At 38.0% G+C, this 16418-nt stretch overlaps 1 protein-coding gene across 6 annotated transcripts in view; it reads left to right on the top strand.

Moving 5' to 3' along the window:
• The window catches only part of LOC126185195 (serine-arginine protein 55-like), a 35796-nt gene extending 26750 nt beyond the window's left edge, over window positions 1-9046 (top strand). For all 6 annotated transcript variants that reach the window (XM_049928070.1, XM_049928066.1, XM_049928072.1 and 3 more), the window contains 2 exons: window positions 1901-2035; window positions 2223-9046. In XM_049928070.1, coding sequence (XP_049784027.1) covers window positions 1901-2035; window positions 2223-2346 — 259 coding nt within the window. In that variant the 3' untranslated portion in view covers window positions 2347-9046. The remainder of the gene's footprint in view (window positions 1-1900; window positions 2036-2222) is intronic.
• The last annotated feature ends 7372 nt before the right edge of the window (window positions 9047-16418 follow it).

Here is a 16418-nt window from a genome sequence, read left to right as displayed (position 1 = left end):
CAAAACCTGACATTTTAATCTCGCAGAACGGGCATATGATTAGTGAAACTGAACAGTTCAAATTCCTAGGTGTTCAGATAGATAGTAAACTGTCATGGAAAGCCCATGTTCAGGATCTTGTTCAAAGACTTAATACTGCCATTTTCACTATTCGAACGGTATCGAAAGTGAGCGATATTTCGACACGTAAATTAATCTACTTTGCTTATTTTCATTCACTTATGTTGTATGATATTATGTTTTGGGGTAACTCTTCCCATTGTAGAGGGATAATTTTGGCTCAGAAACGGGCGGTTCGGGCAATAAGTGGTGTGAGTTCACGAACCTCTTGTCGACCTCTTTTCACGAGTCTGGGTATTTTGACATTGGCCTCTCAATATGTATATTCCTTATAGTCGTTTCTTGTTACCAATATTAGTTTATTTCCAACAATAAGCAGCTTTCACTCGGTTAATACTCGGCAGAAATCAAACCTCCATTTGGATCGGACTTCCTTAACTCTTGTGCAAAAAGGTGTGCAGTATACTGCTGCATCCATTTTCAATAAGCTGCCACTTTAATACTCCTTCTATTCTGTCGAGGAGTTCCTTGAAAAATTAAGGTGATTCTCATTGTATTGCTGATAGCGTTTGCTTAAACTTATGGACTGATTTTCTTTCAGGTTCATGAACATTTATTTTTATCTCTTATTACTTTTAATGTTGTAAGTTCATGTACTGACAAGTTCCATGACCTTGGAGATTTGCTCCTCAATTTGGTCCTACGGAACTTGACATTTAAATAAATAAATAAACAAACAAAAACTTTTGAAGGCTAAATACAGAAACGTCCATACCATATACCTGAAAGAGGCTATATAGTAGGTCAATATCTATCTAGTGATGTTCGTCAGCCTGTTCTAGTTTGTAAACACAGTGATGAATGCTGCTGAGCAATAAAATCATAAAGAATTGTTAACAAAGCTTAACATGCATTGTTTTGTGTTCATAAATAAAACCTCAATGGGACAGTTTTATTAAAAACACTACTCTGGTACTGAAAACTGCAAGAAAGAGAATGAACAATGATCATTATTATTTTCAGTGGCTTTTTTGTGTGAATCCGTTGGGGTTAATGGAAAAATACATTCTTACACAGAATGCGTAACAGCACTCAGAAGGATGAATAATGTTAGTTTAAGTAAATTAAGCATTATCTGATTCATTAAGCTCTTCATGTCAAGCTGTTCTTTTAGTCCAAGCAAATGCTCTTGCCAGGGAATAATGATTAACTTATTCTTATCACTTTACAGAATCTTAAGTATAATGTAAATTTTTCTTAAATCCAGTAAACAGTGCTTGAAATCATGTAAATTGCGTTTGATTTATTAATTTAACAAGTATTATACTTGTTACTTGTTTTTGGTGGCATTATATGTAAAAGTCCTGTGATTAAGTTCCAAAGTGAAACACAGTGTGGATTATCTGTCACTAAGAACCACATTTCTCTCAATTAGATCCTTATGTAGTATGTAAAAATGGCCACATGCTGAGAAGTGGGCTTGGAAAATGAAAAAGAAGCAGATTATTTAATATTTATTTGTTCCTCAAAATTTTCATTTCTTGGAGCTACATCATTTCAGAAATACGTCCTTCAGTTGCAGGAGTGAATTGTAGCTGGGCGACCCTGTAGAAGATATCATAATTGTCGTAAAAGACAGTGTTGTATGACCTGTTGATGATAGGGGACAACTTGTATAATATAACTATGTAAAATTTGATTCATATTGGGGGGGGGGGGGGGGAGGGAGAGAGAGAGAGAGAGAGAGAGAGAGAGAGAGAGAGAGAGAGAAGACGTAATTTATTTGTTCATTCTAGCATTTTCCTGGGTTTTGAAAAAGTTCTTTTTTTTTTCCAAACAGATCGGAGGAGCGGTTTGATGTAAAGGCAAAATCGCGGTCACCTTCAAGCTCGGGGTCTCGTTCAGAGACTAGACAGAGATCCAAATCAAGATCTTTATCAAGACCAGAGATGGAGGAGATGGATGGTGAGTCTGGGTGAGTACTTAAAAATAAGCTTAGCAAGCATAGTTCGGTTGTGCCTTTGAATAGTTTGTATGATGTGATCTGTTAGCTCCAAAAAACAACTCGTTATTACAGTGATAAGAGTTTAAAAATGCTAATTGTCCAATGCAAAATGGCAATTTAGGAGTATTTTCACACAGTGTGATACTTTATTTTACAGTGAGAAATCTCCTTCAAGATCACCCAGCAGGGATGGGAGCAAATCGCCTAAGTCCACCCGTGGGTCTGAATCCCCCAAGAGAAGTGGTTCAGAGTCACCTGATGAAAAAGCCGATGATGAGTAAGAGTTCATTGCTGGTGTTCTCTTGTGGAGGATGACAGTGCAGATAGAGACTGTAAATTTATATTCAGTATTGGATATTGAAAATCTGAATATTCCAGAAAAAATTCCGCCTGTGAAAATAAAGTTCCAGTGAGTGTTGTGCAAGTACACACAGGGGAAGGTAATTAAAACAAAAATGACTTTAGGTAACCCTGGCGTGAGTGCTGTACACAAAAGGGTACAAAATGTTGTGGTGTTTCTTGTGTAGTATGTGAGCTCTGAACTGTTTCAAAGTTTGGCGTTCAGAATTTCCCACTGCAAGTAAATATTCATCATGCAAGAGTGAAAAGTGTTTTTACACATCTAATTAAGTGGTTTGTAAAAATGACTTTTAAAAACCAGGATAGCCAGAAACAATTCCTTTCGTGTAAGCCCGATCTTAATGCTAAAAGAGAGAGAGAGAGAGAGAGAGAATTTTAAAATAGATTGTATACTGCTTGGTCCTTTGCCCTGTTATGTGTGAGCCCAAAATAACTAATTCTAGAAGCATTCAACATTAAAACATTTACCTACTTTCTAAGTACAGGAAAAAATGTGCTGCAAGAATAGCACTATACAGGGTGTTTCAAAATGAACATACTGATTTTAAGGCGTTGTAGCATTTATTACGTTCAACTTACAGTTGTGAATAATACACAAAATGAAAGAGCAACTCCCAAACAGTTTTGTTTGTACACCTGTGCGCAATGGGAAGAGTATGGAATGACAGAGTGACTGAAAAACGTGTTGAACGAGTGCGAGACTTTCACACTTAGCCCCAAGCAATATCACTGCGGAAAGTTTATGGGTGGCGAATCAACTGTAACTGATGTTTCTTATCTTGATGTGCTACAGCTATGACCCGTGCCTCAATGGGAAGAAGCAGAACAACACATCTTTGTTTGGGAGCAAGATGGTGCGCCGCCTCACTGGTATAACTCAGTATGCGACTGATTAAACAATGTTTTATCAGACTGGTGGACTGGGTGAAAGAGGCCAGTTGACACAGCATTTTTATGCATGACCTTCATGTTCACACACGTGTTCACGAGTATGTACCTCCGATACCAGCTGGTCTATCCGATGTTAGACACAGTGTTATCGCGACACTTACTCCTGACACATTGACCAAGGTATCTGAACAACTTGCCTATCGACTCGATATGTGATTGGTGCTCACACTGAGTAATTGTAAGAAAAACTTTTTGTGTTTCTCTTTCATTTGGTGTATTATTTATAATTGTAAGGTGAACGTAATACGTGCTACAAAGCCTTAAAACCTGTATATTCATTTTGAAACACCCTGTACTATTAGAATTGGTTTGCTGGACACTTCATAGTGTTAAAATATTTCCCAGTGCTGAAATACTGCTACAGAGTATGCTACCTTTATAATTGCCATGAGACAGATATTAGGTCGTAAACAGTTTTTTTATAGGGTTAAAGTACCTCGTTCACTTTGCCATTGATATTGCAGCAAGTCAAGTGGTAGGGGTTATCCACCATCCAATTGTAGTTCTTTCTCGAGTGCCCCATGCTCGCTATACTTGAAAAAATAGAACACAATTTAACCTCTGTACCTGTGGCCTCATTTCTGTTTTCTGGCATATTCTTCTCATGGCCAACTGGTGAATGTTAGAATGTAGTTTACTGTTCCAGAAAATTGTATATAATAATGAAATTTACACATTGACTAGTGTATTTGGCCACTGGAGTATCTTGTATACTATGTGTGTGCTGCAAAACAATTTGGTGTTGGTTATCATGAAGTTAGTCTTACAATCCAAAGACATCACTGTATCATATTTCTATGTTTGTTTGCTACCTTGAATTTTAAAACTTACACTGAATGTAGACATTACATGTTTTGATGTAAGCAGTATTACCACAGAATGAAAGTTTTGAGCCCAAGCATTTGTGCTTTAAGCTGTAGGAAATTCATTGTTCAAAGGTCCAAGCATTATAGAAATGTCAAATTCTTAGAAACAAGTTGTGCTGTGTGTGTTATTTTTTGAAAATGTCTGTAATCATACAAAATCTGTGTGTGTAATGTTAATAGTTAACATTTTCCAACATCAACATTATGTTGAATACTAAGACAGTGATAGAGATGACTGACTGTAGTCTGGTGTCTAATTTTAATTACTTAATGAAAATCATGAAGTTCGATTACATAGTGTCTCATACTGGTATGCAATTTGATATTTTAAAGTTATGACTTAGACAGCTTCTTGAGTAAATGTTGTTTGTACAGGCAAAGGTGAATAAAATTTTACAGCAGCAGCAGAACTCTTACAGTGTGGAATTAAGATACGTGTTTTTGGAAGTGACAAAACAATGTAAAAGTGAGAAATTTAGCCACTGGTAGCTACACATAGTCCGGTGTTAGTTGACTTTGACACTATGTGTTTGTGTGGACAGATAGAGACTGCATAGTTTTTCAGTCAAGAAGTTAAAGTTCTCCGATGTTACATGTGAATGAATCCCCTTACTGCATTGTAAGTGTCAGACATAAAAGTGCTAAAACGAAAGATAGAGATTGATTGAATGTGGTGATATATTCTTGTAAAAAGTTTTTGTGTCTGAACTTTTGGACTTGATTTCATGAGACTGTGATGTGACTGATGTCAGGGTCATTTGACTATTGCATATGAAGAGAATTATGTTACAACAGAAGTGAGAAATTAGTACTCATAAACTTGATCTCACTGCAGAATTACAGGCCTGTACTTTAGTATTGCATTGTGAAGATTGTTTAAATTGGATCCAATGTATTTCCAAAACATTACTTTACAGTGAGTCAAGATTGAAGTTTGTGGAATATTGCTGCTTATGGAGTGCAGTGTGTAGATTTAAAATTGTGGAGTTACGCTGTAACTCTTAAGTTGTGAAAGAAGAAACCTGTCAGTGAAGTTTAACTGGTGTTATATACTCATTTGTTTCCTGTAAGAATAATAATAATGGAAGTTGACTTTCCAGATGTTTAAGTTAAAAATTGAAAGAGATCACTAAATTTACAATCAAATTGATTGTATACTTAGAATAGGAAACTGATCAGTAAATTAGAGCTTCAATTGAGGTGTGAAAATTTAGTGTATTTTTGTGGAATTGGTTGAAGACGTTGTTGGGAAGGTGACACCTTCTCCAAACCATCTGCAGGGGTCTCATTTATTAGAAAATTCAGATATTGCACCTATTACATGAAAGGAGCAACTTTAAAGAAATGAAGGTGCAGTTTCTGCTATTGCATTTAATGACTAGTGTATCTTCCATGTTACACAGTGTTGTAACATTAGATGTTTTGTATCCTACAACTGTGATGAGTGGTGGTGTTTGTTCAGAAATCTGTTACTTTCAAAGATCTGCTACCTGGTATTAAAAAAAAAGGCAAGTTCCAACTACAAGGCCCTTGATTGATACATTGTCTCTAGTATAGCAGTCATTCATTTCATCCCTCCTCCACACACCTATTCCCCCACATTCATCCCCTCCTTTCAGTTCCTCCGTAAACCCTCCTCCCCACCCTCTCCAATATTCTGCCACACTCGTCCTCCATTACACACTCAGCTTCCATGTTAAGGCAGCAAGGCAGTATTTTTCTGTTACATTTAGGACATAGTAGTGATTATAACAACTAAGAAACTGAGATGACGTTTATGCGAGGTTTTAACACAGTTGTAACATTGCCACAGCTACAATTAATGCACTGAATAACAATAATGGTCATAACACATGTTTGATGTACAGATTTAACTAAACTTTTCTTCAGGATCTGGCCTTCCTTTGTCAATAGTTAATAGTTCATTGTAGTCAATCTGAAATATTTGCATTTAAATTTGAGGCAGTCTCCTAAGTTTATGCCATCCAATGGGGACCATTGTTTAACTTTAGGAGGCACACTGGCATGAGCACAGTAGTTCAGTTGTGCCATGGGCCTTCTTTCATGTGAAATCTTAGTCAGACCTAGGATTTGGATGTGTAACAACTCAGTAAAATGTACCACATAGTTCCGTATTTAAAGCCATACCTCCCTTTCAGTTTTATGTTGTATAAATTTGCAGTCCAGTTCAGGCGACAAGGGAAAATATACAAAAAAAGCAAATTCCAACTACAAACAAGGCCCTTGATTGATACATTGTCTCTAGTATAGCATTATATAGCTCTGTATAAAGTTAAATAGCTCAAGACTGGGTGTAACCTATTTCACAGCAAGATTTAGTGCAGGACTCAGTTATGCAATGGAAGTTAACAAACAATAAAGTCAGACTGGTACGTGAACCCTGACTCTTCCCTTTCGTGGGTAGTAGTCATAGTGAGTCAGCTATCCAAACATGACCTATGATCCAACTGGAAAGTATGAACTAGCAGTAGCTTTGTTTTACTTCCCAAATTCTTTAGACAGTCTCTTGTATGCCTTGCTCGGCTAGCACCTCTGGGAGAAAGGAACTGAGAGGCACTATTAGATCATCGTTCCTGGATGCATTGAGTGTCATCTGTTAATATCTCAGTAAGAGCATTGCTCATGAAAGCTGGGAGTCTGGGCTGAAGTTTGTCTAGATCACAGTTCAATGTTGGGAAGCCTTATAACTGTATATATTCAGCTGCAGAGTGAAAATTAATCCAGGAAATTTCACAATGTATGTTATAGAGTAATATTGACCTTTTTGTGAAAGCTGGAAAGTAACTACTGAACAGAAAAGCTCAGAAATCCAAGATGACTGGTACATACCTAAATTGAACAGATATGGGCATCTACCATAATATGTTATAGACAGACGTGTGTTATGACCAATATGCGTAATGGCAAATAGAAAATGTTCCTCATCCATTATCTCTCTTTGCCAGTTACTAATTTACCCCATTAAAACACCTTAATTACCAGAATGAGATTTTCACTCTGCAGCGGAGTGAAAATCTCATTCTGGAAACATCCGCCAGGCTGTGGCTAAGCCATGTCTCCGCTATATCCTTTCTTTCAGGAGTGCTAGTTCTGCAAGGTTCGCAGGAGAGCTTCTGTAAAGTTTGGAAGGTAGGAGACGAGATACTGGCAGAAGTAAAGCTGTGAGTACCGGGCGTGAGTCGTGCTTCGATAGCTCAGATGGTAGAGCACTTGCCCGCGAAAGGCAAAGGTCCCGAGTTCGAGTCTCGGTTGGGCACACAGTTTTAATCTGCCAGGAAGTTTCACCTTAATTACCATTTATCCCTGTACCTCTGCATTAACTTAACATGCAATCCTTTGGGTTTCTGTCCGTGTTGCACAATTACCATTCATGTGTTTGTTTTAATGAGACTGTGAACTCGTGAGCATTGTTGTACTTCGTATTCACTTGAAAATCCTTTATTTTTTTTCTTAGAAATCGTCTATTAATATGATTAAGCAGGTCTTGTCTGTACTGTCAATACAGCATCACTAATTTGATTTAAAAAATTGAGCAGTTGTGCTGGAAAAGTTGGTAGTAAGTTACAAATTTCCTTTGTTATACATCATTTTATGGCTGCATTTCATACATTTACTCCTCTGCCATAGAGTGAGGATAGCTTATTCTTCCCAAATTTTCCATGGAGGTGGGAATTAAATGAGAAACCTTTCATATGTCAAGTTACTTGCCATATCTCAAACTTATATTTGTTTGAGACAGACCTATAATTACTGTGAATTATATTGTTTGTTGGGATTATTACTTTCATGAAGACTGGTGTTTCTGACAAGAAGAATTAAGTTAATTGTGAAAGTGTTCCTGATTTAGCAGTACTTTGTTGACTTTATTTATTGTTTCAATTTAAGTTTTAAATTTAAGAAATTACATATGTCCCTGACTTAGGGTGGGCATAATTTATTATTGTCGGGAATTTATGATGTCTGGAAGTATCCAAAAAATTATGGAATAATCATCACATGTGGTCTTATTCTGTCTTAAAAGTTTCACAATACATTAAAAAGGATATGCTTCTGATAATTTTGACAGAGTACAATTCTTAAGAGAGGATTTTCAGCTATTACTGATGAGTTTATCTTAGAAATGAAAATTTAGTAAAATCTGAATTGATGTCCGTTAATGTGCTTGCTTCATAAGGACATAGCTTTTTGAAAACATAAACTATTAGATTACTGTCCAAATGATGTGGTAAGAGTCTATCTAAATGATGTGGTAATAATTTAGTCACTTCAGACACAAATTAATGTAACTAATCGTTGAGAGCAAAAATTGAATGGTCAAGTGTTAAAAGCTTAAAGTATATTTAACTTGCTTGATATGGTACGTATCTGAGCAGGTCGCGATAAAGCTGATACGAAGAAAATTATTGTGCTTTAGTAAGAAAGGAGCTACCAAAATGGATGTGTACCCTAAGTTGGGGATTGCCTGTAATTTCATTAAGGTAAAAACTGTTGACCCAAAGTTTTAACTAGAGACTTAGAAGTAATGAGGTAACAATAGACTGTGAATGTGCAGGGCACAGAAGTGAACATGGCATTGCAGTAATGGTGATAAGTGTGTGATGTGTAGATATGTCTGTGTGAAATTTTGTAACTGAATTTGTGTAACTTTTACATCTTTGAATTCCTTTTTAAAGTTCTTATTGTTATAGATGTTTCTTGTGTTAGAAATGCTGCTGGTGTCTGAGCTGAGTGTGTCCAGAACATTGTAGCAAGTGTCTCAATAAATTATCGATGGAAAAATTAATTTATTTAATACGAGTTTACATCAATAGCAACCATATGCATTTTCCTGAAGTATGTTCCAAAAGAAGAGTTGCAGGAGTTGTGTGTGGAATATTTCCATCATTTATTGTATTTACATCAGCCTTGGTACAGTTTTTTTTTTGTTAATTTTATTAGACATTTGTATTTACCATTGGACAAGAATTTACACCTCCCTCTCCTCCCCCCCTCCCCCCCCCCCAAATATACATGCTAGCTGCCACAGTATATTGATGAATTTCAGATTAAATAACACAAACTGTAGCATCCCTTTAGACAACTTAACAGATAAGTCTGTAATTAGTACTAACTGTTTCAAGACATTAAATGTAAAATTAAGTTGCATTTTAAATTTTTAGACCTTGTCATCCTAAACTATTAGGCTAGCCAAGTAACAAAACTTTTGAGATTCTGAGGAATGTGATATTTTACCTTAGTGAATATAGGCTGAACATATGTTAAAGAAAGGCAGAACTTTGTGTCCTATAACTATTAAGAATCATTAATGCCTGTTCAGAATTACTACTACTACTACTACTCCTCAATAGACTGTGTTGGAGTTGCACTATGCAGTCATTCCTGGCATTTTCTAAACCAATGCTCAAAAATTTACGTTTGAATAACAGTTGCTTTTTCCTGATTGAAAAGTGGCCATCAGTTGACTGAAGGTTACCTTCAGTCGGGATGGCCGGTGATCGTAACTGTTGGTATTCATGTCAGGAAATGCCATACCGTACATATCAAGTCTTTTGGAGTGACTACAGAAAGTTTGCAATCTCAGGTGATTAATTTGGAAAATGTTGAACAACAAAATTCAGTGACCACAGTTGTTAAAACAAAAAACCTTGTGGTTTTTTCAACACAAAAAATGTCGATGCCCAGTGAACTTGCTTGGTTTGTGATTTTTGTGCCACATTATTCATAAGATCTTACTACAAATGCCCTTCTCTTGTGTCCAAAATTAAAGTAGGAAGGATACTGTTGCTATACCGTAGGTGACATCGAGTAATGTGTGACTTTCAGTGTAAACAATGTTAAGAAAGATTGTGAATAGATGAGGGAATACTTTCAGGGAGGTAGGGACTAAAATAAAGATGTAAAAGTTCAATAAAAATGTTATTTAAAAAAGCTTGTTTTTTTGAAAAGGTGTCATTCTGCTTTCACATAGACAGACTGGTAAATAGCAGTGAGAAGCAAAACTGCTAACAATTGTCAGAATTGAAAATAGTTAATACATAAATAATTTGATACATAAATAATTTGATACATAAATAATTTGATACATAAATAATTTAGTTGGCTGACATATGTCTCATTGCTGATTGAGCAGTGCTGGATGCTTATAAAGAGCATGTCAGAAGGATATGTGAGTAAGGCCATGTTTTCTTGCATGGTAAGGGAGGATCTCTATGCACCAGAGACTCTTAACAAATGTTGCAGTATTCCAAAGTTTTTTGTAAAACAAAATATATCAGCAGAGAAAGAACCCAATGTTGGGTAATAAAGGACCAAGAAACAAAAGTGACTGTGCTTGTTGGTATATAGAAATGGAGATCTCAATTTTCAGTAGAAAACTGAATATTACAGAATACAAAAACAGAGTGAAGCTGTTGCCTCTAATGTTTGTGCTCCTGGAAAGTAACAAATTCTTGGCCAGTGTGGCTACACTACTAATTTTCAAAAACTTCCATAACATGAATTGAGTGTCCATGTGCATCCCACTTTCATCTATTGCTTCTTCACCAGACACTATGCAGTGTTTGTAGATAACACAGAGGTGACCTCCCAGAGTCGAAAAAAAAAGTTTGTTATGGGTTAAAAATATGTACGTATTCAGTGCTGTGCGCACGGTAGAGTTAACAGTTCGACCGGTTGTTGTAGACAGCACTTGATTCACTAAATCAAATGTCTGTAGGTTGCTGTATCAGGATGTATGACCATTAAAATCAAACAAATGTCTGGAGAAAAGCTTCCAACATGTTTTAAAAAAAAAAAAAAAATTAATACTAGGGATTGGAAGCTACCACAAAGTGGGTAACTGAAGCCACAACGGGCTTGCCAACGTTTGGAACGAGCAACTGTTCAGAGTAAAATTTTAAAATTAGCTGTGAAATGCACACTTTGAAAAATATGGTGTGGAGATTGCTGTTGGAGCAATGCTTGCATCCCTAGTGTACACAAAGTGCCCACTCAATAGGGCCAGATAGTTTTGAACCGAGGGTTCAGTTGTTTAAATGGATTCAACATACCTTTTTCAACCACGATGATTTTGGCTGCTAATTATTCATGCCCGAAGTTCTAAAATCCAACCATCATGTACATCCCTGTCTCTGTACAACTTGTAGTTCGGAACTGACAACTAATGTGACCTTACCTACTGCCATCCCATTTCAATTGTGCATGTTTTTTTTTAGAGGCATGCTCCCACAGGCTGTGTACATCTTATCTGTGTTAGGATCCGCACCATCCACTTTAATATATTAAAGTTTATCAGCACCTGAGCTACTGATGCCTTCCAACTTGAACTGGAAGGACTGATTCTGTTCCTCAGCCAGTGTGATTACCAGTCTCTTGTGCTTTTAAACTATGGTATGTGAAATTAATGGTGTATGAACACTAGTAGAAACTAAAGAGAAAATATTGGGGTCCTAGCTGCCTGTCATAATGTACAGTAGACTAGGAAGGGAAGGGAGGGAGGGGGTTGTATGAGAGGGGGCAGTGAAAAATTAAGTGCATACATTGAGAACAGAGGTCATCACTCTGAACAGCTGCTATTTGATTTTTTTGTTGTTGTAAGGTTTAAGTAGTATCTGTGAATCGACAGATTAAAATGACAATAAAATATTTCTCTTCCCCTGTGTGGGAATTGTGAAATGTGTGACTGTAAGGGTTGTGGATTCCGGGACATTGCAACTCGGGTTGGTCCTGGAGGCATGTTGGGATACCCGAAGTGGTTAAGATGATTGCTTGCGATAAATGGGAAATTGGGGTTAGAGTTCTGCTCTGGCAGAAATTTTCAATTGTCACAAAAAGTAGATGTCAATCTGGATTCGCAAAGTGCAAATCAATTTTGTAGTATTTATCACAGATGTAATGATCGGAACAGTGTCTGTTCTGTATGAAGTACATTGTAAAGTGAAGATACAGATACTGCATAAACAGAGAGAATGTAACCAAATGATGTCAGCATGTACTCTCCTTTACGTATAACTTGCCCTCTGACAAGTGTTCTTTTGCCGCGAATAAAATTTTGAGCTCTTTTGTGATTGACAATGGTAAGCTTTAATAGCCTATTTGAATTTCTTTCCTCCTGACTCATCACTGCTTCTTTAACATGACGTGAAAGGTATATTCGATGATCATCATCATGATATTGGGCTGGGAACTGTTTTCAATCATTTTCGATATCAGCTGACTGACGATGCATCAAGGGTTGTCTACACAATCATGCTCTGAATCATTATAGAGAAAGCTGTTAAATAATAATGCATTATTGAATTACTATAAAATGGTAACATTTTCTAAAATGAGTAACTTGGAAGTGCCCTAAAGGAATAAGTCTTTAATATTCAGTCATGTAATGGGAGGACTTGAGTTCCCTTGTCTCAATGTGCTTCGTGTGTAGTATAAGGCCTTTTTCACATCTTTTTGCTCACTTATTATTGTCATGCCATGACAAGTTTTTCAAGGTGACAAGGATTTAACACTTACGTCTGAACAGTGACAGTCATTTTCCATAGAGTACTGAGCAAGTGTAGCATGGATTGTGTCAACAGTGCACCTCGTACATACAGCTACTGCCTACGCAGCTACCTCATGTTCAGCAATGGAGTTTTTGCTGCAACTTCGCTATGATGTTGCAGTATCTCAAAAGTTGGCAAGTAGCTGCTGAAGCAAATATGCTATGTGATCAAAGGCTTCAGATTTTTGGCAACTGAGAACTGGAGTGAAACCAGTTAAAAGCTTAAAATTATTTGATGGAATGACAAGTGAAAAGGGAAACATCTCTCACATATAACATAACATTTTGTCTCGCTTCAATTTCCTGTCAGGAACACTTAAAATGAGAGCTGTTTATCTTATTTTGAAAAATAGGATAGTTGGTATCAAATATAGCAGACATACCAATACAGCTGAGCTATTTAACGAAATACTGGCTTTAAAGTTATGTAGAAACAGCTGAAGAAGAGCACTAACAAAGCTTCCTATGTGGGTTTTTGAAGCTTTTTTTAGTGTGGGCTATGATATGCTTATCCGGACATCGAAATAGCTTTGCTATGTTTATTACAATTCCAGTGACGGCAGCATCTTTCTCAACACAGTTTCAGCACATTAAAGATAATTACTTTGTCGAGTACAGGTGAAGCAAACTGCCAAATTCAACTATCTTGTTGACGGATCACGACACAGTTACTAAGGTCGACTTCAGTGACATAACCAATGAGTTTGCTTTGCTCAGAACCACAGAATGAAAAATACAATTAAAATAATAAACATAATTCTTAGAGAGGAGTGTGTTCTCAACACTAATTTATAGCCTTTTTCCTTTTATTTACAATAAATAATTCATGCCGTACTAGTAATTCATGAGGAGCAAATCTATTATTTATTACACATTGTACTAAAATCAGTGTGCAGTAGCTGACATAAAAAAATACATAGATATTTTGTTTTTGTTTTAGAGTATGCAATTTGTAATTTACAGCAGCGATACATTTCAGCATCCACATCTACTAGAGGTCTGCATCTGGTGTTTATGCTTGCTAAAATTGCTCGGTGCATGAAATTCCACTTTAAGTCCGACAGGTGTCAGTACAGCCTCTTTGGACGCAATGAGCAACTGCACTCGAATTCCGTGACGCTCGTTCAAATATCCGTTGCTCGAACTGTCCGACTGTTTGCTCTTAGTTACGTGAGTGCCACCCAGCTGCCCGCTACAGGATGACGGCACGTGCTCGTGAGATAGTGTGAAAGCAAAAGTTGAAGAAGGAAAAAAAAAAAATGTCGTGAGTGCGAATGATAGCTATCGTAACAGTGTGGGGGGGAGGTTTCATTAGCGACTAAGGAAAAGTCTGCTACATGGGCTATGGCAAGTGCTCTGCATTCCTGTCATACAGATCTGCCACCATGCGTTTACAAGGTGCATGTCTGCAGAACACGACGGAGTGAGAGTTCTGAAGCATTATCAGTTTCAGTGAAAACTGTGGTTATTGAAAAGTTGTGTAGAAATGTGTGCCAGAGATCTTCGTTCATTTATATTTGGCGGAGTTCGCGCGTGATGCCAGGAGCTTGTACACGTCGTTTCAGAGTTTGTTCATGTAGATGTCTTCAACATTTTGTCTTATCCTATGACGCGAAGACAAGCAGATGAAATATGGGCGAGTTTGATGCACAGCATTAACCACGCCGTAGGCGTGAATGCACAGGGAGTGGACCGATACATATCCGAAAATGTGGTAATTATTACTGCGCATTTCTTTATCAAGACTAGACAGTGCGAAATATGGTATTCATGACAACTTCCTTTTCTGAGAAGAAAAATATGGGGAATGAAGAACTACATTGCAGAAACTTCATTTAATTTAGGAGTAAATCTCTAGCATTGTAATAAGATTTGTCACTGACCAAGGTGTTAATGCATGCAAGGCATAGCAATCCTGTCAGCCTTACGCACTTAGAATATACAGGGTGATTCAAAAAGAATACCACAACTTTAGGAATTTAAAACTCTGCAACGACAAAAGGCAGAGCTAAGCACTATCTGTCGGCGAATTAAGGGAGCTATAAAGTTTCATTTAGTTGTACATTTGTTCGCTTGAGGCGCTGTTGACTAGGCGTCAGTGTCAGTTGATGCTAAGATGGCGACCGCTCAACAGAAAGCTTTTTGTGTTATTGAGTACGGCAGAAGTGAATCGACGACAGTTGTTCAGCGTGTATTTCGAACGAAGTATGGTGTTAAACCTCCTGATAGGTGGTGTATTAAACGTTGGTATAAACAGTTTGCAGAGAATGGGTGTTTGTGCAAAGGGAAAAGTTCTGGACGGCCGAGAACGAGTGATGAAAATGTAGCACGCATCCAGCAAGCATTTGTTCGCAGCCCAGGAAAATCGACTCGCAGAGCTAGCAGAGAGCTGCAAATTCCACAATCAACTGTATGGAGAGTCCTACGAAAAAGGTTAGTTATGAAACCTGAACGTCAACTACCCGAGGCGATGGATCGGCCGCCAGGCAGCCCATGACAAAGCACTTCATCACTGGCCTCCAAGAAGCCCTGATCTTACCCCCCTGCGATTTTTTCTTATGGGGGTATGTTAAGGATATGGTGTTTCGGCCACCTCTCCCAGCCACCATTGATGATTTGAAACGAGAAATAACAGCAGCTATCCAAACCGTTACGCCTCATATGCTACAGAGAGTGTGGAACGAGTTGGAGTATCGGGTTGATATTGCTCGAGTGTCTGGAGGGGGCCATATTGAACATCTCTGAACTTGTTTTTTGAGTGAAAAAAACCTTTTTAAATACTCTTTGTAATGATGTATAACAGAAGGTTATATTATGTTTCTTTCATTAAATACACATTTTTAAAGTTGTGGTATTCTTTTTGAATCACCCTGTATTTCTGACACATTTTCGATGACATGTAATAAATCGGGCCCATTCCGGACTACTACACGTCAGGATGGGTTCGAGAAATGGCGAGGGAGATGGCAGATTTGTGCTGGAGCATATAGTCACAGTGGTGTTATTGATTGGCGTCTATTCAAGCAGCTTTATACAGCACTTACGTCATCCTCACGGACGCACTGTGTGCTTGCAAACGCAGCCGACCGCGGAACGTGCCGATGCCCCGGTCTACGTCAGCCTGTTTTCCTGGGTCGCGGGCGGCAGGTACCACGATGCCGAGCAGCCATTCCTCGGTCACTTCTCCCAGGGATCGACCAGGACAATGGTTGATGACTTCTAGGTGGCTAGGAGACCACAAGGGTGCGCATGCCCCAGCCGGATCGCAGGCAGCTTGCAGTCCGTTAGCTGAAGTCCCTCAGAGGGTGGATGCTGGCTGCACACCAGCTCCATGCATCGGTGAACTTTCCAAAGTCCAGAGGCTGCTACGCCTCAGGTAGGCGCACCTTGCCAGAACTCCATGAGTCAATCTGCTGGCAGGTAATCAGCCGATCTTCTTCACCAAGGGTGGGTCGTGATTTCTGTGAAACTCCAAAGCCTGTCATTCTCTCCCGTTCAAGACTGGACAGAATGACGGCACGACTGAATGCTTTGAGCCCCTAAGCTTGATTATTTATACCCTTAAAGCTACATTTATGTCCTACTGGTGGGCGACTAGTAAGTTTGCTTCCTA

Source organism: Schistocerca cancellata, chromosome 4 (assembly GCF_023864275.1).
Source record: "Schistocerca cancellata isolate TAMUIC-IGC-003103 chromosome 4, iqSchCanc2.1, whole genome shotgun sequence".
NCBI classification, from domain to species: Eukaryota; Metazoa; Arthropoda; class Insecta; order Orthoptera; family Acrididae; genus Schistocerca; species Schistocerca cancellata.
This window is presented reverse-complemented; position numbering and strand designations above follow the sequence as displayed.